Source organism: Homalodisca vitripennis, chromosome 4, assembly GCF_021130785.1.
Source record: "Homalodisca vitripennis isolate AUS2020 chromosome 4, UT_GWSS_2.1, whole genome shotgun sequence".
NCBI lineage: Eukaryota > Metazoa > Arthropoda > Insecta > Hemiptera > Cicadellidae > Homalodisca > Homalodisca vitripennis.
In genome coordinates, this window is record NC_060210.1 from 37,832,877 (window position 1) to 37,859,845 (window position 26,969).

General features: G+C 32.9%; 2 protein-coding genes across 2 annotated transcripts in view; one reads left to right on the forward strand and one right to left on the reverse strand.

Moving 5' to 3' along the window:
- The window catches only part of LOC124359165 (ras-related and estrogen-regulated growth inhibitor-like), a 223,770-nt gene that overhangs the window by 18,560 nt on the left and 178,241 nt on the right, over positions 1-26,969 (forward strand). The window lies entirely within an intron of this gene.
- On the reverse strand, positions 18,592-21,306 carry LOC124359166. Its single transcript, XM_046811681.1, has 2 exons — positions 21,273-21,306; positions 18,592-19,374 (listed from the first exon to the last, which is right to left on the reverse strand). The coding sequence occupies exons 1-2, from the start codon at positions 21,285-21,287 to the stop codon at positions 18,826-18,828; spliced, it is 564 nt and encodes a 187-aa protein (XP_046667637.1). The 5' UTR covers positions 21,288-21,306; the 3' UTR covers positions 18,592-18,825.

The following is a 26,969-nucleotide window of genomic DNA, read 5'->3' on the forward strand; positions in this document are numbered from 1 at the left end:
TACGTTGCGGGTGCAATATGAAGATTCCGGACTATGTGAGAACTATAATACTTCGAATACTTTTTTGCTAAGAAAATTTTTAATGTGTTTTGAAGCATTCAACATTTTGTCGTTAAATATTTTAAGATTATCTTCTATAAAGCCACTGTAGAGCTAAATTACAATGTTTGCTTAATATTATTCAGCAGAATATGCTATTTCTAATAATACTAGCGAATACTCTATGTGATAATGATTATTTGCTAATTCTAACCAAATTCAGCGTAGAGGTTTAAATGGGTAGATACGTTACATACATATTTTACAGGGTACATACTTTAAATGGGTTTGTATGCTACAACAATTCAATCAATATTAACCTAATTAAAGTTGAAGATTAATTTTTTTAGTTCTTACATACAGTAAACGTAGATAAATATTGTTTCCTACGACTGTTCATTTTCAGGATATCGCAACACAGAAAAAAATTACTTTTCATGGAAGTCAGTTTGCTATAAAAATAATTAGCTGTTATTAGAACTTATACACATTTAAAGGTCAGGGAAACTACTTTCATTAAAAATTGTCTATCTCCGTTCTTTGTAATCTACGTCCGGTTTAAGGCACCTCCAGTGCAGTATGTTGAGTTTGCCTTGTGGTCTCGATATATATACTTTATTTATCGAGGCCGTAAGAATAGGGCCTCTTATTACCAAACGGACTGGAAAAAGTATAATGCCAGTGTTAAAATTCCCTTCAAGTATAATTTATTTACTGTACGAAAATTGAGTTTGTCTAGTTGAAATAGTACTTGCAATGCGTTAGATTGTTTCAGTTTGTCACTTATCCAACCAATAGTAAAAATTATATCTTTGTAAACAAATGTTTCTATCTCTATGGACAATTTTAGCTGAGAGTGTCAACAGCTGTTTAGTGTCAGTTAAACCTGGGTTATGTGTCGTAATTATTTTAATTATTTTCCTGAATTCCTAAATATTCCGAGAAAGTTTTCATACTTTTACTTTGATCAAAACCTTACTCGCACTTTAGCGGATGTATTAAAAAATAATTAGCCGGATTGGTTCACTGGTTCTTAAGATTTGCTTTTAGAAACACGATTGTCTTCCGAAAAAAAAACTTTAACCTAGTAAAGTAAATCTCTTATTTATCTTTATAAAGCTTACTATATTATAAAATGATACTAACACGATCAAATATGACATTAACCGTTTTAATTTCGTATGTCCTGTCTTTCATGCATTTAATATATTGTTACATAAGACTTACATATATCATCAAGATATACATAGATTTGCATCTTCAGATATTAAAGTAAAAAATGTAATAGAAAATTAATTTGAAATTAAGTAACATTTCATTTTACTGTGTTTGATATACTTGTATTATCAAAATTTGAATGAAAGTCTTCATAAATCATTAACAGTTCATTTAAAAAATAATTTCTATTTTTTACAAGACATCTTACCATAAAATATATTATACAACGCCAAACTCACCATATGATTACAATGTAGTAGCCACATGATATGTGGTACTCTTATTTAACTACATTGGTAGGTAAAAACTGAAAATGAGAATATCAGGTCGAAATTATAATTTCATACGCAATGATGAAACAAAACCTTTAGTCAGTCATGGGGAAATGCATAACAAAGCTTTAAAAATGTATTTAAAATGGTACCTATTCATAACATTAATACGCTTTCATTTATATAAGAATTAGTAAATAGCATAGCAAGAATAAGACAAACATAATAAACCACAACCAAATCAAAAGTTCTATTCGATAATTAGGTCATCTTGATAATATTTAAAACATAATTAAAATTGCTGAGCGGTAGCGAAGCCTATTACCAAAAGGCTGAATACATTAAATGTGAAAGACAGATAAGGACACATTTTGATTTTTGACTTTATTTTTGTTCGCAAGATATCTAGAAAACGTAAATATCTATAGACTCTACATGTTGCGTGAAGCGTCATTTTTAAACAAGGTAACATCGAATCGGATTATTAATGACAATTGGCAGAACATAAAACTTCAGTGAATTTCATAACGTTAGTAGTATGGGTTACCATGTCTGCATCGAGAAAATCACAGTATAAAGAAATATATGAAAAAAACTTAGTTACATTATATTTAAAGTGTGACATAGGAACATATGTAGCCGAATGAAATTAGTATCAGAATTCAAAGAGGCAACCTGAGCGAAGCCTGTTACAAGAGACATGATACTATGTCATATGTCTAAGTATGCGATTTAATATTTTATTTTCTTTGCATCGATTTCTATTGATTACAAAGATATTTGTACTCATAAAACAATACAAACTAATTTGCAATATCAATTCATGTTGTAGATTTTTCTAGAATGTTAATACGATAAGGCTGGTCATACAAAATTATAGCATACTATACACTCCTGGCAATAGAATTAGGGCTTGACCCTAAACAAAATCACTTTCGCCAAGTAATAAAGTACAGTCCCAAATATCCTGTCGTAACGGCCATTTCCTACCTCGCCACAAAGCAATGCCGAGCCCGTGCCGCGCTCCTTTCCGGTCTCGTTCAGTCCCGCGGACTCATCCTTGACCTCAAAAATAAAAATAACTTTTGGTCTCATTAAAATGTGGTTTACATGTCCATTAAGAAGTCAATTATGATTTCACTTCAATATATATTTATTGTTACGTTTGGAATCACATTCTGGGAGATTTCCAAGACCTCAGTGACCGAAAAAAGGAAATTGTTTTCCCATGTGTGAAAAAAGGAATCAACTTTTACTACTCGGGGAACAATATTCTCTTTGGTGCCGACAAAGAGGGCAATACTAAAAGTACCGTTTGGCATAATGGACAGGTTTAGGCTGAATATATTGCGCTACGGTTAAACGACGAAATATTACCAACAGTCTTGTACTTGTTTGGCGCGCTCCACTTCTGTGCGCACTTGGAAATATTAATGCGGAGGTTGGACTTAATATTAAGTTTGGACCGTGTTATTGAAGGATGAACAAAGAGCACGTTAAATATAAATAATTCACGTTACCTTATCATAGAAAAATTTAAAACCTATTGGATTCTGTAGAACAGTTCACTATTTCTAGGAATAATATTTGCTTACATAAAACCTTGCCTTTGAATAAACAAAGAGAAACCCCTAAAACGAACCACTAATATACAATAACTTATATAGTATTTAAATAAAGAAATATAACTTGTAATATGTTTTAAAATTCAGGTTAAAAACATAATTTAGTTGAAATCTATATTACATTATTAAAACTTAGATGGTCATTATTATGTTTTCGGTTTTACGCCGCAACAAGTAGAAAATTATACATATTGTAACCCCCGGATGGCTACGTATTTTTTGCTACGTATATATTTTTATTCGGTTGGGGAGTTTCTAGCCTAAACGCTATTGTATTAATCATTTGTATTGTTTTTATTATTTAATGTAATTTTGTTTCTTATTCTTCTCGGCTTTCACACAAATATTGTATTTTCAAAATTTTTACAATAATGAACCCTTGATGTTTGTCATACATATAAGCCTACGAAAGCAAGAAGATTGAAATTGAAATAACAATCTCGTCATCAGTCCAATTATCCTCATTATTGAGGCCTACGTAATGAAAGTCCCTTTTTAAATTGCAATGGAGTTAATTCTTGAAGTTCAGTATCATAGTCTCTGTACAAATTACTCCCAGATGACATATATTTGTTTTAAAAAAATATGCTATAATACACTCATTACGTTACTTAGAGAGTTTCTATTACATAATTGAAAACTCCTTTTAACACAATGTTATTCTGCTCCCTTGTCTTTTTTATTTATCAAACAATAAAAACTTTAATACAGTATTTTTCAAAAGATTCCTTTAATCTTTGATTATATATGATACAGGATGAAGAGTATGAATTCCATTAACACAATTCCTGTACACCTTAAAATATTTAAAACCTTATTGGAACCTTTGGGTCAATTTGCCACGAGATTTTCATGTATGGCCTTTTATATTCAGCAAAGAAGCTTATAAAATAACTAAGCTAAAGTGTAATACGAATATAAAATAATATAAATTGTGTTTCATTAGTTTTACTGTATTTCACATATACAAGTTCTACATAATAATATATATTTAATTATAAAAAACTTTAAGTTTTCTTGAAATCTGCAATTTGACCATTAGCATGTTGAAACTGAAATGCGCATTATTAAAACTAAGTGCCACTCTCCAAATTTATACGAATTAATATAAGATGAGACATTCAAAGTGTCGCATGACAGTCTTCACTGAAGTTGCACGTAACATTATAAGACTAAAGCTAAGTTCATTCTTGACATGTCCTGTGAACCGGACAATCGGACAGAAAATACTTGCTACCAGTCCTCATACTGACAGAAGATCAATTTTGCCAGTCCTCTAAGTGATAAAACTCGATGTTGCTTATATAACATTTTACTTACATAAAATTTATTATTAAATGTATAAATCAATTCCAGTCGGTATACCTCTTGGTTACAGGGTTCTATGAATGCCAAATCCTGTAAAACATGCAAATTATTAAAAATGTCACTGCTTACGTAGAAAAAATTACATGTAAAATTTCATGTTCACAGGTCAATTGTTTTTTTAGATATATTTAGCGGAAAAAAATACACAGGCAGGTTGACAGATTGATGTTCCCAATATCGAAATAAAGCTTCATGCAATTTTGAATGCCTCTGAGCATAGCCTTCATTAAAGCTCTGCCAAAAATGTTATCCAAATTTATGTTGTATTTACAACAATGAAAATATGATACATATTTTGGTAAAGCATATAGACAGACTGTAAATTATGCATTTACAAAATACCCCTAATTACCTTATCACATACGTATATAATTAACACTATTATATTATAGAACTAAAAACAGATGGAGGGAAAAATAATTTAAAACTTTTATAATAACTTATGAGTGCTCTAGTATAGAATTGATGTGGGATAAGTGTATCCACACTACATTAATAGGTACCAGCATCGTAAACGAAGACGAAGGTGAGTAAGAATATAAATAAGAGAAGAGTTACGGGATGTATTTTGGTATCCACAACATTGACCAATGATTAATTCACTCGATTTCCACACGTGAGAGGTGGACGACTTACTTGACCCCGCATAGCCCTCCAGCTCTAGCAGGAATTTTGTTCCACCCACTCAAGTTCTTATAGCTGCGTTGAAGATTCATAGTCGTAAATCTCGCATAGGCCTATACGTGACGAATTGTGTTCTTCTTGCTTTTGATCGATGATCGATGGGTACTCGAAGTGATCCGTTGTTAAACTGTTGTAGTTTCTCAAATAACCATATTCATAATCACTGGTGATTGCTAAGATTGGTATTAACAGTCATCTTACAGAGATTTTGCCCATATTAGTTTAGCCATTCTGTTATTTATACATGGGAGTAGGCCTTGGCCAGACATGTGTCGCGTAAGTGAATTCGCTGTAATTGCGAGGAAATTTTGGAATCTGTAGTCCGTTTCATTCTTACGACGTCTTGCCTATGGACAGACAGACAGACAGATAATAAGACAAAATAAACTTTGCGATTGAAAAGAAATATCTGACTAAGTCCTATTAAGATAGACAAAAATGACTCAGCCGAATCCCATGGTTCAACATGGAAAACAGTCCAATCCTATGGCAAGTGGTTCAGAAAGTAAAATTTAATTAGGACGTCAGTATGATACTAATTCCATCAAATCTTGTAATAGCTTGGTAAATGCACCAGAAAATAAACTAAATTATATTTCTAAATAATAATACACACGATCTATTTAGTGCAAAGACTGGATACGCTGTAAATTGACTCAACAATGAAAAACGGATATATTGCTCTTTCATATCGTGTTTTTGGCAGTTAATCTAAACGTGAAGAAACTAAAAAAAAATTAAAGGAAAGGCCCCACCATATGTTGGGACAGTTTACATTATGGCACAACCCGAATTGTGAATACAAGAGTAAGGTGATACTAAAATATAAAAATGAGAAGTTATTACTTCATATGACGCTTACATATATGTCTGACAAGAAGTGATGAAGCAGGAAAGAGTAGACTATGTGAGAGATGATCGCGTGTACGCGGCCGGGTCAGTTACCGAGCCGGCCAGTTTATTGTCTGCGGCTAGTCTGCGGTCAGGAGTCGATATCACCTGTGGTCGTCTGGCTGATCTAGCCCGGTGATAAGCGACAGGTGTGGATCAGGTCAGTTATCTTCCGTCAACAAGATTTATTGTGCAGAGCTACACAGATTAATAGATAGTTCAAGTTGTCTTGGAAATTTATCTTACACATTTCTACTTTCAAGGATGCAGTGTGTGCATGCTGCCTTGTGCGTGGATTATTATTTTCAGTTCAATCGCCCGTATTAATGAAAATGTACCGTTTCTTATTTAAAAATACATGAAACTTACTTTTTGTGTTTCAAATGTTTCCTGAAAAGGTTCTTAACTTGTGATTGTTTAAAAATAAAACATCTGTCACAGTAAACGGATCGTATAAAAGGTTTATTCTATTTATGTTATTCTATTTTTGCTATCACAATTATTACTTATAAGTATTTCTTTACTGGAAGAAATTTTGATAAATATTAGTATTTACAAACTTATTACTTATTTTCTAGATACATGAAACGTGTTATATATTTATGTTATATTTAATCTATCTATTGCAAGTGTTTGAATAAAACATTATATATCTCACTATCGGTAAGATTACGGCCACAATTCTCGACATATCTTTACGAAAATTGGACGCTTTACAAGTAAATGGCAAGGTCAAGTTCAATGTTGCGGTCGCAGGATCCGAAGTGAGCGGGGCCCTGGAGTAAATCCGGTTTCTACACAACTGCTTAAGACTCTTTTTTAACCAACATTTGCATTATTTGTAAATAGCATATGACATAAATATAAACCCATGGTGCTTTTTAGGTGTAATTTGTGATAAAAGGACGGATTTCTAGGATCAAATACATCAGCATTACTCCTTATCTTTGGATAGAGTTTTACCAAACGGAGAGTGAAAGCTCAATAGAAAGAATGTTTATCTGGCCATCATCTAAGAGGCAGGATATCAGGTGTCAAAAACAGCTTCTTCATTACTTAAATTCACATTATTTATTTCTGAATAGATACATTGTTAGCATGAATATCCCCGACGTCAACTGTCAAGCTAAGATACAAGCTATTTACATTTTCTTATACAATTCAAACAGATAGTGCTTAATACAAAATAAAACTATGTGGCGCTTAAAAGATCTTCCAAGGAGTAATACTCACTGAATACAAAGCATTTTTAATGTGTTTTCAAATGATTTGCCTTGGCATTTTCTTACTTCAGAAGGTAACCTATCAAAGAACAAAAGTATGAGACACCAGACCCTCGGAGATAGTAAGACGACGTCTATGAATAAGGAGATCATTGCCGTGCCTGGTTAAAAACCTGTGATCTCCATTACTATCTGGAGGTTCCGATTGTTATTCAAGACACGCAAAATAGAGTTAAAAATGTAAAACTTAGTAAAGGGAAAAAGTTTAAATGCTATGAAAACACCCCTGCATAAAGTCTGCCCCTAGGGGAAGACCTAAAATATCATGGACTACTCTTTTTTGCTCATTGGAAACCTTAAATGCGTGAGATAAACCACCCCAAACTTCTATTTCATAGGACCTAAAGGAAAATAAACTACCATGATAAACAAGCAACAATGCTTTCTGGTCTATACACGGATGTAATATCTTGAAAGAAAGACGTTCGAAAAAGTTTGATTTAACTAGCTACAAAAATCTATGAAATGTTGAGACCAGGACAGTCCAATATCAACTGTTAACCCAAGGAATTTAACTGAAGAGCATTCCTTAACTCCAATTGCATCTAGAGAAATTGATTGAGGACTTTTGTTGCGTGTTAAAAATTGAAACCGTTTTATCGGAATTAAGCTATGTTGTTATTTGATAGCTCGCAATGTAACGTTGTTTAGAAGTGTGAATTGTGGCCTGTAGGTTATCAGGAACTCCAAACAGCAACGTCGTGTCATCTGCGTTAGAAAGGCTTTACTAAAGGAAAAACCCGAAACTATATAATTTATATAAATAATTAATAATACAGTTCCTATAATACTCTCTTGAGGCCCTCCAGGTTTATTTTTCACCATCTCAGAGTCCCCGACGCCTCCACAAACTGCTGATGATTCGATCTGAACCATGACAGAGATATTTCCCTCACGCCATAAACTTCCAGCTTGTTACAGAGAATATCATGTTCCACCCTGTCAAATGCATTCGTTAAGTCACAGAAACTACCAGTGTATATTCAAGTTTTTCCAACAGTTTCAGCACCTTCTTAACAAAATTACCCACTGCGTGCGTTGTAGATCGATTATTGTAGATATCATACCTATTTAAACGGTCTAGTAATCTGTGTTATTTAAACTATTTTTTAAGCTAACACTTTCGACAAAGTCCATAAGGGGGAAACGGGTCGATAATTTTTAACATTGCTTCTATTACCTTTTTTAAAAAGTTGAACAATTTTAACAGTTTTCAAGATATCTGGAAGTATACCTGTCGACATGAATTATTTAAAGAGATTAGAAATGGATTCAATAATGAGTTTTTTTTATTTTTTACAAAAGAGTACGACATTTCGTCATTAGCAGCCGATGGTTTCGATTTCAGGGACAAAATAATGCGTTCAACTTCCATAGGTGACACAAAAAATTAACTAAGGTGAGAGTATTTATGTACAGCCGATGCTCTAGAATGTACTCCTGCCATACTAAGCAAAATACTTGTAAAATAGCTATTGAATAGATTCGTTGCCTCAATTGGAGATTCAACGTTTATCCCATTCTTCTTCAGTGCCAGATATGGCAAGAGACATACTTTACCACGTATTATAAAGTAATATTTTCATAACAAGAAAAATAACCCTATCTATTTCTTCTAAAATTTACTTTCCTTTTTCTCAGTAGGTCTGTACACATATAACGTTAAATTTAAAATAATTTCGTTTTTCCTAAACTTTACACTGTAATTTACCGATACAATAGGAAATTCAAAAATATCCCCATCACAAAACTCAACTTCTAAGACATTTCTGTTTTCTAAATAATTATCGTCAAAACTGCATACAGATAAGAATATATTAGGAAAAGATTTTATCTTTAGAAAATACATTTGTATATGCAGGTATCATGGATAAAGTCTTAATCAGAGAAGCTTTTACAGCACAATGTGTAGCAGAATTTTCAACATGATAGTTTTAAATAGCTACTGAAGAGCAGAAGGAATGAGAACCTTGCAGTGGCCGAGCTCTACTAGTAGAAACCATTATGACCGAAGATGGTTCTTCACATTAAGACCGAAATGCTTCAACCGTGGTAACACAATTTAGTGACATGTTAACAGGAAAACTGGGATTTTAGCTATAGCAACAGTCGCGTGAGCCTAACAACAATTATGTTGACTCAACCTAAATATGTGATGTCAGAAATTAATCAACTCATGCTCCTCAACCGGGAACCAAACCCGTCCATTTGCGTGAATGCAAGTGCGTGCGTGAGAGAATATAATTAGGAGTTCAATAGTTAGTTCCTCTCACTCTCACTAAAGAGTCGTGAGAAAAGAAGGACTACCCAGCGTAGCGTAATGGTTGACCGGGTGTTATTGAAGACTCGTGTTAACCCTAACTCTATTTAGCGCCAAATTGGTGTCTTCCCTATAATTTACACTTTCCCATAACTAAGAGGGTAGTTTAGTTCAGCCGCTCTGAGATTGTTTCACATTATTAAGCCAACGATTCGCTGCGAGCTATTACACAATAGTTTTAAAATAGTAGGGTTGTGAATTTCCTAGCTACTAACTACATATGATGGTAAGTACTATCTGTATTAATTGATGAAGTAAATGAATCTTTTAATTGTAATCTTGTAAATTGTAACTTTCTAACAATGATGCTTAACTAATAAATTGTTGTAATATATGTAATTTGGCATTCTTTTTGTTAGCAGTTCGTTGTTTTATTAGCAGTGCAGAAGCCTTTTTTGTATGTTTAATAATTCGTGGCTATATAAAGACAAAAATGCAATATTTTATTCAGACAAAATAGGTGCAAATTTAAAGTAAGTTATTTTAAATGTAGATTATAAGTAATATTTAGGAGACGCTCAGTATGCTTTTTTCTTCCACATTAAAAATTTACTTTTTCAGATAGTTCAATTCTGTCAGATAAAGCGATATCTGTTCAATTAGTTTTAATTCTGTCAGATATGGCTTTGTCTGACAGAACTGAACTATCAAACTTGTATTCTTCTAATCATGTTTTTCATAATAGATATCAATCCTGTCTAGATATCACTTTTAGTGGGGATTACAACTACACAGTGTTAAGATTGATACAATTAGAACAGCGTCATAATATTGTTTGTTTTCACCCCATGTTTAAATTGTCAAAATCCAGATTATATTCAAGCCAAGTTAATTGTAATCCCATAACTTTGATCGCTTCGTTTTTTGATTGTCAAATGAAAAGTATAATGAAACAGATATAGTATATAATGATATAATGACCACTGTACTCAGTAATGAGCAATTTGAAGGAAGTTATAGAGATTATTTACTCCAAATTTTATGTTTGAAATCCAAAAACGTATATTCAGTCCCAGATTTTCTAAAGTTTAAAAATATAAAACACTATACATTTCAATCATTGATGTATTTAATCAAAAATGTGTTTTAAACTCATGTTCGAATATATTCTATTCCGAAACATCTAACAAAGCCGTTCGAGATTAAAATTAGGAGCCGGGTGTAGAGAAATGAGTTTTCCACAGTCTCACTTAAAATTAATGATAAATCAATCACAAAATAAAATTATTTAAATTTATGATAAATCATTGTAATAGCCTACGCATTCCAAGTGCTTTTTTAGGCTTTCTTATCAAGTGAGTGTTTAAAATTTTAAGTTTTCACACTATTGTATAAAAAAATATTTTAGACATTTCATTAATAACCTATAACAGTTATGAAAACAACTAAAACACGTTTGGTTGTGTATTGACCATAATTTCTGACCGTAAGTCGGTTGTACTGGTTATACTTTACAATACTGATATTACACTGTTTATGGTTTTAAAAATACGTGCATAGTACATTTATATATATACAAAATTAAGTTCCTTTTAAAAATTAGCTACTTTGAAAATACTGAATAAATCACCAGGAACAATCAGGTTCATTTACTGTGTACATTTAAATTTTGACTGTTACAAGACAGCAGAGTAAGATGTAAACCGTTGATAACTCTTGTCTTAACAGACTGGTTCGATCCGATGAATCCATCGCATAGACAACCTTAAAGCAACAAGGTTAGTTAGTTAACAGTTCATTACTCTTTGTCGCCGAGCAATTACTGGGAAACGTTTGCGCTAACGACCAGCGAACAACCCAGGGAAGTGCTCGCCGTAATTTTCTCGTAAAACGCAGCTATGAATTCACTCGCTTAAAACTCATCAAGACCTCACCGAAGGCGAACAAAAACTAACAATGAACTGTATAACAAGTGGTCTGGCAGATTTCTTATGACTTCTCCGGCGTCTTGCGAGACAATGCGAGTCAGCGACTTTGCTAGCCTGGGGCGGACGAGTCCTTGGCCCACATATCCACACGGTTCCGTCCGCAGTCTGTTGTCGGCGAGCACGCCGTGTTCCGCTCTTGACATTTCCCTATCAATCATTACTCGCCATTATACACGACCGCCAATTGTTAATGAATTGCTAATCGGCCATTACAAATTATAGCCGCTAACAAAATGCACGTTCACCTTCACGTAATGGTCAAGAGGTTTGTGAGAAGATTTTGCTTGCGATAATATGCTTTGCCATTCGTAGGAAGAAAATGTAAATTTAATGAACATTATAGATCGATGTAAATTTAGCCGTTATTAAATATTTTGACGTATATATTGGGAAATGAGCTTTGTTTTTTACATACTCTTCTTTCCTTTTGTTTATAATTAAATTATTTTTTATTTATTTGGATGGTACATTTATTATTTAATAGATGTTATTTATTAATGGTTATTTATTAGGTGGTACATTTAGTTATTTATTATGTGGTACATTAAATTTAATACTTATAATTTTTCATGTTATTTATAATTAATTGATTTTGATATTTATTTTCATATTAGATATAATTTATATGTATATTATGTTGTAATTTTTTATTCTATAACATTGTTTTCTCTTATCTACAATTAAGTGTTGGCGATATTTATTTAGTTTTGTTAATGTCTGGCATGCCATCTGTTGCTTAGATATACATGATATATACAAATTGGTTTACCGTTGACTCAATAAATAAAATAAAATAAAAATAATAACGAAATTGGAACAGCTTTTATTTTCATAAGTTGCTACAAATATGTATAGCCATGTCAGGATTATTCCGAATAATCATTCTATATTTACTTCTAGAATATTTTCAAATACATCAACTTTATTAAAGAAGTTAAAATACATAATATAAACTAATTATGACAAATTCACTTTCATAAACTCAGTATGCTGAACATTCAATACTAGATATTGTACCCCATTGGAGATAAATTTATTAAATTTTATAACACAGAAAGTTTAGTGCTGATATAAGTCCAGGTAAGGCTCATAACTTGCAAAGATTTCAAGAATTACTAGTAAAACGTATTTCACTTCAATCCTCAACATGGATAATGACGCAACACTTTAAGAATGATTAGATTAAGTTCTTAGCAAACAGCTCTGATTTTAAATTAACCAATTGAAGCTCTCACATGAACAGGATACATAAATACTTTACATTTGTGTCAAAATAATTGTAGTAGTTTATAAATACAAACGCAGTGTTTCATGATTTACTACCGCTTTTGGATTATTAATAACTACAGTCCACATAATAATAACTACAGTAAATATTAAAATACTTGGGAAATTAAAATTAAAGAATTTGTATTATGTATAAGCAACGGACGACTGAGGCATCAATGATCACCAGCCATGCGTCTCACGTTCTCCTACAAGTTAGCTGCTTCAAGAAACTGGTTCGCTTTCTTTCGTTTAATTTATGGCCTTTACGATCTGTATACGACAAAATTCGTGTTTTTGTCTTTAAATAATAAAAAATATGTATTTAACATTTATAAAGTAAAAAAACTTAGTACCAAATTGCATGCACCTGTGTTCATATTATGCGTAGTGATTTCTTGAAGGAAGACACGAACTCCAACTTTAGGGTTTGATGTTATAAAACCGAAATCTTACAAAATAGTAAATTGAGTACCTTGTGATCTTCCACAGAACTTACAGTTATGTTATTTTAATCACTAAATAACGGCCTTAGCTCAAACCGTAGTTCTCCACTGCTATGATCTTTACCAGGAAAATCAAAACAAATACCATAGTGGAAACTCTTTTGCTATATTTTATCCGTATTTCTTTCAACTAATGTACTTTTCAATTTTCAGTGAGGTGGAGTACTAGTAAAGGATAACAACATTTTTGCCAAATTTCAAAACGGGTCGGTAGTTTTCGCTTAAAGAAAGTCTTACAATTTAAAAAATAATCCATAATGGTATTAGAATAGAATGTTCAATCCATAACGTGTTTTATGCGGCGCAACAATTTTATATTATTATCACTTCAAATATACGAATGCTATGAAACAATGGCAAGAACTGTATAATCTAACTACCAATCATACGTTTACTGCATTGGAACAACTCCAAGCTACGAGAAATGAAAGGGGTGTCACAGAGAACCATGTATCAACTGTAAGTGAGCACAAAGAGCAGAGGCCAGATCTGTTTTACCGCGGAGTGGCCGTCTGTCGCCCGGGCGTCGATTCGATAAACGCGCCGACTTTTATGGTCATATGGAGAAAGTAATCAGAAGAGCAGTAAAACCGCTGTAAACCTGTCTGATTGGGGCGTCCAGGGGTTACAAGACTATCAGCCAGGGGGTCGTACAAAGCGTGAAAGTCGGTCACACGCTGAGCTTTACAACCAATCACCCGCCACAAAGTTGTAAAAATTATAGCTTCCGGGTCTTCCAACCACAGACGTGGTCAACCACTTCAGATGTCAAAATAAATCGCTCATCATACCACAAGACTCCTTGGAATCATTTTATTCCATACCTTTGTACTATCTTGATGTGTTTCCAGGACTCTCGAAGTGGGAATACGTACTCAACTTCTATGTTTCTAATCCACTCATTTATGAATACAATAGTTTTATGCCATGGTATGAAACAAATTAGGATATAGATCACTAAAGTTGATACGCACGCACGAGGTTTGGGGTCAAGCCAGTAATCTTCTGTTTCCGGTCCCGGGTCATTCGGTCTTAGATTCTTGACTAAGCAATACACTGTGAAAATTTGAGTGTATTATGCGTTGGTTGGTGTTATTTTTTCAATAGGGCAGAAATGTGGCAGGTCCTATCCCCTGCCTGCACTTGAGTTCGTGGTGTATGTTGGTGTAAAACTACCTGAGCCCAGCCACAGTCGCTATTTATACACATTATACATAAATTACTTCCATATCGTACAAACAAATGCACCAGTTTTTCCAAACCCCTGTTTTAACTGTTTAACTGAAAAATATAAAACAATATTTACGGAGGCTTGTAAGCCTAACATTTATGGTTTCGCAGATATACGAGAACTTTTTAAATATCTTTACAACATGTTTACCCTAGGACTAATGTAAAAATGATCACTACTGTTCAGCCAAATCTCATGAAGTGACATGCACCACCATCTACTCAATATTGCTTACAAATAAATGCATATCTTCCAAATTTCCGTGTTTCTAGGTTAGTCAGTATTTCAGATATCACGTGGACCTAGAGGAAAACACCATTTTTACAGCCCCTCAAATAAAAGGCTTTATTAACGTACATACATCAGAAATTATAATATTTAATAAATATACTGCATTAGCAACGTACATCATATTCACTTAGAAAATATAAGGAAGGAAGGAATAAAATATAAGGAAGAGTTTCTGCAAACTAGTCTCTTTTACATCTTATTATTAAACTCTTTTAACTCATATCTATGAACTTTTTTTTCGATTACCAAAAGAAGTATTTAAAGGTGTTGGGAAATGTCTACAATACGTTAACGGTTTGTAGAGTTTGTATATACTTGCTGAGTTCTATTGAATTGTTCAGTAACTACAAGAGGAGAGTTGGCCAACCTGTGACCCGTCAGCTGACCACACTCTGTGGGTTACTAACACTTCTTTATTCTCCTAGTGGCCGATCATCGTGGACAATGCCACCTTTGTACGAAACTCCACGAAATACTTTCGCCATTTCTGAGAACTCCAGTGAAACCCTCACCGTTGGCGTAAATCGACTACATCAGCATCCGCGTTCTCATTAGTCATGCAAGATACTCACAATATGGTAGAAAGTGTTAGTGATGGTAATAGTCGCTTTCCTTGAGTCAATCAGGAAATAGTTGCAAAAGAAGAGTTCCTCTGAGTAACCATACCTTCTAAATCCATTAGCTCCTTATTCCAAAAATATATTTTTATTCATTTTTTTAACAAACTCTGCAAACCGTTAAGTTATTTTAGACATTTCCCAAAACCTTTAATACTTCTTTCTATGATAAAACAGTTCATATATAACAGTTAAAAGAGTACAATGATAAAATTTAAAAAATACTGGTTTGTGTTTTTCAAAGTTTTTATCACGCATGTTTTTAATGGCTAGAATTATACCAATGCAATATATTAATTAAATAATCATGATTTTTATTCCATTCGGTTCTTGATTTAACTGTCCTTAATATATATGATTCTAACAGAATACAGATAATTTAAAAAACATTAATTTAATAATGAAATTATACAAATTGTTTAGAGGTGTCTACGTAAACTGCCATTACTTAGCAATAAACTAGTAAGGAAATGTACAATGTCCTTTTTTAATTATTGAAGGACTAACATCTTTAGTTTACTAGGTGACGCGACGCCGGTAAGACGACATATTATTTACTACACTTAATCTTACGGAATATCCTTTCTTTCTTCGTTGCCTCAAGATGAACTACTTTTACAATAAATCAAAACATGGAATAAACTATTAATATATATTAATAAATATTAAAGCAACGTAAAATAATCAATAAAACTTTATATTAACTACTATTGGCTATTCAGTTCCGCAGTAACTTGTGTCGGCATATAATAAACGCATTGCTTCCATAACATTTCCTAGCTAATTTATTGCATGTTTACAATACATTAGCTATACTATACAATGTGAACAATCTATCTCGCTCCAAAATACAACACAAACTGCTTACGAACCTTTGGTAGCTATCGTGATATATTTCAACATTACTTTAGCCATAGTATACAATTTTTACACCCTGACAATCGTACGCCGCAGTGACTAGTGTCGACATATGCAACACACACTGCTTCCGTAATCTTTGGTAGATAACGTAGTAGATTTCAACACTACATTACCATAGTATACGATTTGTACACCCTGACAATCGTACGCCACAGTGACTAGTGTCGACATATGCAACACACACTGCTTCCGAACCTTTAGTAAATTATGTTAATTGAAGTCCATTATTTATAGGATTCGCGTTGAATGCGTTGTCAGAGGTCAACTAGAGACCACCAGATGGGTACACCTGAAGTCCTTATTTTGCTACACATGTAAGTAGCTCCTAGGAAACTGCAATTTAGGCTTTCTCTGCCTAATAATACAGCTACCTAAGTGGCGTTATTTAATACACTACTAACACGCTATCACCACTATGCATTACATGGTAATGCATTTCAGTACAGGAACTTTTAATAGAATATACTGGATGCTGAACTGGTTAATAGAACATAGAGTTTATAACAGCTAATGATGTATTTAATATTTATCCTACATTTATAAAGAGAGAGGCTTAATCTCTTACGTTTCCAGAAACAACGTAGTTTAGTAAATCTATTCACAAGGTATACGTATATAATATATTAAGTTTTAAACTGTTACTCCAGTTTTCAAGATAGGTTATAAGTTTTGTGTTCATAACTACAGACCAATTTCAATCATTTCAGCAAGAAGTAAAATCGTTGAACGGTTTGTCCATGACATAGTGTTATGTGTTACATCCAATAATTATCTTATTTAAAGCACAGTTTGGGTTCATCAGAAACAAGTTAGTTTTTAATTTAATTGCAGAGGTTTTTTAAAATTATTCATGAAGCCTCATCTGTCATCAATATTTAGTTGGAATTTTGCAGTCTTAGTAAAGCTTTTGATGATGTCAATGTTCTTTTTTTATAAATTCGAGATATCTGATACAGAGTCATCGCACAACAATGGTTCAGATCATATCTTACATATTTTTTCCAGTGCGTACAAGTAACTAATGAGACAGGTGTAACAAAGTCAGATATCCTGACTGATAACGAAAACCGTACCCAAAAGGATCTGTTCTTTGCCCTTCGTTGCTCATTTTATATCAATGATCTTGATATAATATTATTCCTATTTCTGCAATTCAATATGCAAATCACACTGCAGAGACGTTATTGCGCATTTTTTAATGTTTTTCTAATCATTTTTTTAAGTCTAATTTAATAAATCAAAGTCATAGTTCACACAAAACGGTCTCGATTTAAATACTGAGAAGACTTTTGTCTATTTACGTCCACAGGTCCCTCAATCTGAAATTATGGCTGTAATTGATAACGTAAAAAATTTTATTTCCTGGGCCTCAAAATAGATTTTCCCCTTAATTGGTCTAATCACATTGATATAATTTGTACTATACCCAGTAAACTTTTGTATTCTGTATAGTATCTATCTGAAATTTTATAATATTTACCCCTTTAAGCCGATTTACTATGGTTGCGTTACATATGCAATGTCGTATGGGCCTATCTGTTGAGGAACTGCATCACTGACTTCAATAATCCTAGTGTTTGTGATGCAGAAGATTATTTAACCACAAATTGTTCGCCTGCTTTTTGGTTTAAGGGGAAGGAAGAGTTGCAGTTAGGTTTTTAACCGTGAGAAGCTAATAGTTTTACCATATCTTTTTATTTATATTATATCAGTGTATACTCTAAGAATTATTATATCTTTTGAGATAAGATGTTAAAACTTTTATATCCTTAATAAATCAAGTCTAGTAGTTCCGTAACACCAATAAAATATACTTCTAAAGTCCATTGGGTACTTAAATCTAAAAATATTTAATAACCTACCTGCAGCAGTTAAGAACTGTACCAGTGAACGTTGTTCTAAAACTAAATTAAGGAACTTTGTATGAGTAATTTTTTAATTACTGAATGTGTTTTAGCATTACTAATAGAAATGTTGTTTTAAAGAAATGATACTTGTTAGAATTTTAATGTTCAATAAATCTATATTAGAATTTTAAATATCAAATATGACCCAATATAATGTACAATATTGTCTATAAGAATAAAGAACGTTGATGTCATTTGACTATCGAAAAGCAGGACAATATAAATAAAACTAATAGAATTTGTTTATTAAATTGTGATGGAAATGTAACAAATTTATGCCGCAGTATATTTTGACAAATATGATCATGTCATTAATTCGTGTTCAACATTAAACATAAACACTTACATAAATTGAGAAATACATAACAATTATAGCATAACATAAAACTGTGACGGATATAGGTTGTAGAAACGCTATCAAAACCGTAACGGCTTTGATTGTGTTCTCATCGTATTGATTACTCGTCCTTCTGAGGAAATTCTTCTTCTCCTTCTCTTTCATCGGTCGTTTCCTTACCTTGACACTTAAAACCTCTCCTCCTGTTTCGTCGTTCATGACTTTCAGCGTGATGTGAGTCTAGACTAAGGTAGTCAGCATCATAAAGGTGAACACCCTCACCGTTATTATACACTCTTTTAAAGTCAGCTTTAGGAGATTCGTTTGATATTGGTTTCTTAGTAGTTCGTCTTTCTATTTTCCCATGGCAACCTCTTCCGTTTGAAGGATGATGGTCTCGTCTTTGCCCATCTCTCCTTCTTTCATGTCCTTTTCTCGTTCTGTTGCGGACTGTTCCCATATCTGACGGATCTAAAGGGACTTCACTATCGGCAGTAGGTAGAGGACTAGTAGGTTCACCTGTACCTTCCAATTCTGCTTCTCTCTTCTCCAGTCTTCTTAATACATTTTGTTTTGTATGAAGATTGAAAATTTTCTGATTGTTTATTGATGAATAAGATTCATTAATATACGAAGAAATAGTAAAAACTGCAAGAAGAGCAGCCAAAATCTGAAATTAAAAAAACAAACATGCATTATTGTGTGGACTAAGCATTTGCTAATATTTCTATTAACATATGTTAAATAAACTGAATATCTTGTTGGGTTATAGAATTTCGTTATTTACTCAATAAGTCGGCGTAATATATCTACAATAAAATGTTTTCCTTAACTCTAAAGAATATCTTATTAATGTATAAGCTGTATATGTTATAGAGTTCAAATTGTACGTGGTTGGATTCAGATGTCTCTGCTATCAATCCAAGTTCTAGTTCACTCATATACTGAGATCCTGGTAGTTCAAACTTTCAATTCCTTCGGGCTAATTTTGCATGGCTGATTTCCACCCCTAAAATATGTAGATATTAAATACTCGATCCTTTGCAAACTAACAAGGTTGAAAGAACTACGTGCCTTATGTAACCATTTGTCTCTTAGAATCCTGCAACAAGCCGGAATCTGCCAGTAAATGTAACTAAGTAGTTCATTGTAATCTTACAATACTGATAAATTCATTTTTCAAGAAGTATCAAAATTCTGGGACGATCTCAACTACGGAAACCCCATGCCACCAAACTGGCATATTTATGAAAACCTCTACGCTGTGAGAAAAATTGACAAACTAGAGTTCTGTTGGTACCGGCTGGCTTGTTGGACCCAAATCTCTTGATCTATCAAGCCCTTATGAATCTTCGGCGTTGGTAACTGCCACTTTTATATACAACCTTTACGACTCAAAGCCACAATTGTTTTACGGTGTTTCGGGATTCTATATCCATCAGGCACATATTATTGCTTTTCGTATATTCTTGAAGCCTCAGTTATTTCCACGTACTACATATTCTCTGTTCCTTTATTAAACTCCTGTTTTTCTACAATTTAAAAATTAGAATTTAGTTAAAGAAAACATATTCTAGTATCTTATCCTTTTAACTAAATATTAGGTTTATAAATAATATTTAGCTAATTACTATTATGGCTAATAATCATTGTATAAGTTTAATTTCGTATCTTTCCCTACCTCAATAAATATTCTGGATAATGGTTTGTTCCATGAGAGTTTTAATCTAATTTAAGAACCAGATCCATCATGTATAATTATGAAAGGCACTAGTTGTTATAATGCTATTTTAATCTGTATATTATAAATTTCATTTGAAGTTATTTGCTTGAGGAATGTGTATTAATAACTAATTTATGTTCTTACTACCAGTTTGAAATATTTGAATCCAATAAGTATAGTCATGCAAAATTGAAAATTAAAATGGCACTTTTTAAAGTTTCCATTTTGAGTTTTACTTTTACAGCCTATTCATTATATTCAAAATGAACGTCCACAAAGTATTTTATCACATGACCAGATTTAAAAAATATATTTTAATATGTAACACTCTTGTATTTAACCTAAACTTTTCATATATTTCATGAACTAATCAATTAGTAGAAAGAGATTATGTGAGTTTATTTAATGTTTTACGGAAACATACTTTAAGTTGTAATAAAACAAGATCAAGCCAACACTTTTTAATACAATTTCGTATAGTTGATCAAATTTAGTGTGTAGTTTCTTCTGATTGTTCAATGTTCATTAAGTCAGTTGAAAGTTATGTTTCCTAGCATAATGTTGTGTTTTGTGCATCAAAACAAGTTTCATGCTTAAAATACAGGTTGTTACGAAATAATATAAAACTTATCACTATGCCATAGTAAGATTGTGAGTATTACTTTTAAAACTACCGATATAGTCTACAAGTTTTACAAGATTCTGGATTTTTACGTACAATTTGGTCTAAATTTAGGTCATGTCAACTATGACAAGCGTTTCAAGTTGCAAGCGTAACAAGTTACATGCTTGAAGTCTCTTAATGACAGATATATAAAATCTATGCAATGTGCGCTATAACTTACCATACTGCAGGCCATGCTGGTGTCGACTGAAATGACGGATGTGATGGCGTAAAATACTTGACGTCCGGTCGCATCATATATCTGTTACCGCACTTCCGGTTATCTCAATTACTGCATTCATCATCATCTTCTACAATGAAGTAGTTATGAGATTCTGATATGTTAGATTTAGCATATCACGTACTTTAATTCAAGGAGGATTTAATATTTAAAGAGTTGTGAATCCTTGCTCTTATAAATTTTCTTTTTTTTATTTAAAAAATATTACGTACTTTTTTCTTTGTTGTCTACTTGCGTCTTTTCTCTCTCTCATTATTTCATTATTTTCTGTCCGATTATTGGATTTTACTACGTATTTTAGTACATGTCTTGTAAAACATCGACTTTACCAGTATTTTCACATGGCCGACTCGTTGGTGCATCCGATTAGTTGAAAGTATTAGAATATGTATAAAATCATTTAATGGTAAATAATATATGAAAATACACGTTATAGGATGAGAAATGTCCTATTGAGAGTGTCTTGTAATTACTTTGGTATACAAAACAAAGATTAGGCTCCATTGAATTTGTGTGCATTTGATTCTTCCGAGATACCCCCTATTTTGTTGTAAAACAGTTTTATTACTAACAGTTTTTTATGTATATATATATATATATATATGTATTTATTTATTTGTTTATATATATTTGTTTATATATATATATATATATATCATATATAAATTTGATATTTTATGAATATTATACCAAATATATCATTCATGGGTTTTACTTTTAAATGAACCGGATTTCTTATAGGGAAGCAAGTCGTTTTCGAGTATGAAATCTAGCCGGTAATATTTAAAAACTGGAAATTTCTTTGATATCGGTAGTATTTATGTACATATTGTTTTACTGTATGTCCAGTTAAAATTTATTTAAATATGTCTAATACAACTTTTTGTAATATTATAGAGGTCGTAAGAATCCTAGTATAGCTAAAAAGGGTATGTTTTATATACCATAATCTGTATAATGTCACGTAGAACGGACTTTTGATCCAAAAACCCAAAAAATAAATAATCTTGCCAAAATCCTTTCCCAAAGATGCAGTTTTGTTTTTTTTTTAATTCTGATACTGTTTATTTTAAAGATGAATATTTTTTCCCAAAACTGTTTTCCAAATATTTACGCTCTGCAATGCTTTTGAGTATAATATTAGCTTAAAACCCCGTTTTAATTCCAACAATATTTAATGGCGTAGCAGTGCAGTTATGCCGGCCTTCAATCCAAACACACAAATAAGTCAATAGCCTCAATGAGCATCTAATTGTTTTAGAAAAACTAGAATTTTGAACACCCAAATTCATTAACAAATTTAACCTGGCGATGTTTGGTACATAATGCGAGGAAAATAAATGGAATAATGTAGTATAACATTATATGAGATTTAATTAATTTAATTTAAATTTTGATTGAAAGATTTATTTTTGTTCTTTCTTTCAACAAGGAAATTCTTTTTACCCACGCCCTTCGTTTCTTTTCAAATAATTATTCAATTGAATTTGACACTATTAAATCAGTGTTTACACCCAAGCGTATGCTCACTTGATTAAATTTAAAACTTTTTAGTCATTTAACAAAACCCCTATTCCACGAAACATTGTACTATGTATTAGGTAGTAGTACTCTCCAGTATTCAAATACAATAAATAGTAATGCATTGCGAATTGCCTTGAAATAACTGAAAACCGTCAACTGTTACATAATATTAGGCAATTGAAGAATTTAATTATTTCAACAGCGTGCAAGCATTTCGGTACGCTACGCAGTTGACATCCAGACACAATATTTATCTGATTTCTCAAGTGAAGGGGAGAAAATAAACTCGGCTGATATGATAATCTAATGAGACGTGATGAGCAGTGGAGCGAGTTGCTGAGATGTCAACAGAAAGCCTTCTCCCATCAAGAAGTAAGCAACATGACGACTGTACGCCTCTCGTCGTGCTACCACTTAGACCGCCAACCACTTGGTGGCACGCCACTCAGATCCTTTATGTTAATGCGAGTATTTGTTTTGCGTTCTCTCAGTTTAGCAGTTTCAATACTAACAGTTATTTAATGCACTCACTCTCTCGTGTTGGAATATAAACTTCCTGAATGTTTACAGGATAGTCCTGAATACCCCTAGCTTACTACTAAATTATTAACATGTTTTAATTTAAAATGTATTATTTTATACACTTTTAAACAGTATGAATTAATTATAAATGAATTAAATATAAAACTTTACTACAAAGGCATTTCTTACACATGTAAGAAAAAATTCAATTATTTGTGTTTATTACGTAGACTTCAAAGACATTGCCCTTATAACAATATCTGGGTGTTTTGCATTGTCATTGTTTTGTTGTATTAGTGTTTTACAAACTAAATATCTGACTAATAATGCATATTCAATTTGACATATAAAGGAAACAGTAGCACTTGAAACCTACCTTTCTTCCGGCTGAGGCAGAATGAATAACTTTATTTATGTCTAAATCCCTATCTGATAATAGATTAACTTAATCTTAAATATAAAACATACACAATACTAAAAGTGTTAGTTTTGTGTTATTTTTAGTAATATTAGTTTTAATTATAAATCGATTATAATAATATCGGAAACCGATTTTGCTGCTTATTGAGGCCTCATTTAACATGGCCAATAATTATTCAAGTATTAATCATTTAATTAATTTCTTGGTGGCTTGCGTTGGAGTGACTAGTGTTGGTATACAGACCACACACTGCTACTGTAACCGTACGTATCATACGTGATATTTGTCAACGCTACTCACTGTATAGTGTACTCACCACACACTGCTACCGTAACCGTACGTATCGTACGTGATATTTGTCAACGCTACTCACTGTATAGTATACACACACCACACACTGCTACTGTAACCGTACGTATCGTACGTGATATTTGTCAACGCTACTCACTGGATAGTGTACACACCACACACTGCTACCGTAACCGTACGTATCGTACGTGATATTTGTCAACGCTACTCACTGTATAGTGTACACACCACACACTGCTACCGTAACCGTACGTATCGTACGTGATATTTGTCAACGCTACTCACTGTATAGTATACACACCACACACTGCTACCGTAACCGTACGTATCGTACGTGATATTTGTCAACGCTACTCACTGTATAGTATACACACCACACACTGCTACCGTAACCGTACGTATCGTACGTGATATTTGTCAACGCTACTCACTGTATAGTGTACACACCACACACTGCTACCGTAACCGTACGTATCGTACGTGATATTTGTCAACGCTACTCACTGTATAGTGTACACACCACACACTGCTACCGTAACCGTACGTATCGTACGTGATATTTGTCAACGCTACTCACTGTATAGTGTACACACCACACACTGCTACCGTAACCGTACGTATCGTACGTGATATTTGTCAACGCTACTCACTGTATAGTGTACACACCACACACTGCTACCGTAACCGTACGTATCGTACGTGATATTTGTCAACGCTACTCACTGTATAGTGTACACACCACACACTGCTACCGTAACCGTACGTATCGTACGTGATATTTGTCAACGCTACTCACTGTATAGTATACACACCACACACTGCTACCGTAACCGTACGTATCGTACGTGATATTTGTCAACGCTACTCACTGTATAGTGTACACACCACACACTGCTACCGTAACCGTACGTATCGTACGTGATATTTGTCAACGCTACTCACTGTATAGTGTACAATATTAATACTTTGACCCTCTAGCGATCTAATTACACACTCTACTACCAGGACCTCTGGTATTTATTATACGGGTCAAACTAGGGAAATTGTAATGCACAACTCTTTATTTTCATTAGAATTATATGAGTTTTATGGCATTGCGGCTATTCTGTATTTTTAATTGATTAAAACTATCGATAATTTTTTTATGGAATTGTGGAATTTGAAAGGAATATCTTCTGCTAGTTCGTTTTTATATTTACCAAATTCCATAACTAAAGAATTCATGTTGGCCCAGTGATCTGAGGTTGTATAGGCCGCCAAATGGTCGCACTTAAGACCTTATTTTAACGCAAATGTAAGCAGCTCCTATGAAACTGCGGTTTACTAAGACGCTTTCTCTACTTCATGGCAGAGCTACGATGCCACTGCGATACGAGGTCTGGCGCACTCCTAACTTGTATACTGATGGAATAGTATAATAATAGAACTAAAAAAACTGCTATAAGACACAAGATAAACCATAGGACTCTGTATTTAGGGGAGTACTTTACTTCCTACAGGTTAAATCTACAGCTAAATCGCAATCTCGATTTTTAATATAAACGGTCACAGATTACGTCTCGATATCATTAAAGTTTATTAGATACTTGGAGCGAAGAATAGTAAATAGTATAACTCAGGATAGAATAACCACAATTTCAGTTAAATAATAACAGGGTAGTACTCTTGTCAAATAATTTGAACTAATACGAAAATTAAACTCAAAATCCCTTCTAGGTTTAGCAACTTGGTGAATTTCACCGTTACAGCCAATCACCTGTAATATACTTTTGTGACTACTTTGCTACAAATTGCAGTTCTCATTCCCAGTATACGGATCTCGATTGCTCTCTGACTATTATTATCAAACATTACACCGTTTAAAGTGATTACGGTACACTTTCTGCCCCTGAGAGCCGGCATAGACTCCTTGTACTAGGATGTGATAGTTGTTAGACTTGCCTTCGGCTCGCTGGGGCTTGCCTTGCCTCCACTCTAAGCCAAAACGTGAGGCGTTTGCTGAATTCAGAACTAGGTAAAACTAGGTGATTTTTGTAATCGAAGATTAGCGAAGGTGTTAGGTATACCGTAGTTTATCCGTAAGTAGTGCAACAAACGTAAAATTGGTTTGTAAGTGTTACGCAATTATGCTTGGATTACATCTAATGTACAGATCAGTATTTTAAGCAATAAAACTGCCCACAATTTTAAAATGTTTATACTTTGAAGACGTCGTGGCTTATCCTTTATATACAGGGTGAGTCTGACCACCCGTGCAGTATTTACAGCTGCCTTAATAACTGTCTTCCACACTTTTTCTATCTCTTTTCTCCATAATTTGGCCTCTCTGAATCCGTTAAAATTATTTTCAATTTTGAAAAAATGCCCCTAAAGGGTCCAATTTGGGGGCTAGGGGTGCTTTTTGGGGAATTTTTAAAATGTAAACATGGGTTGTGTGATACATCAATTTAAAGGTCTAATTACACCGAACTACCATTTTGAAACAGTAAGAGATAGGAAAAAAAGTTAAGTACAAAAAATATTTGTTTTAAAAAGGCCTTTTATTTGATATAAAATTTATTATATGTTGTTGTTTAAGAATTTTGAGTGTTACGATTTTTTGTATTGATAAATTTTGAATATTTTTGAAATTTAGAAAATCCAGTGAAAAATGCCCGTATTACATATTTCATTGAAAAATAGGTCAATAGTAAGTTAGGAAAAAAATCTGGAGCTGTTCCGTATTGTAGGTAGGGTAACACGGTACTTTATTTTAAAGTCCTATTTCAAAAAGTTTTGGTACACCCTGTACATACGGTTAAAGATAATTAACTTTTGTTTGCACCAAAATGTTCGGTGTAATTAGACCTTTAAATTGATGT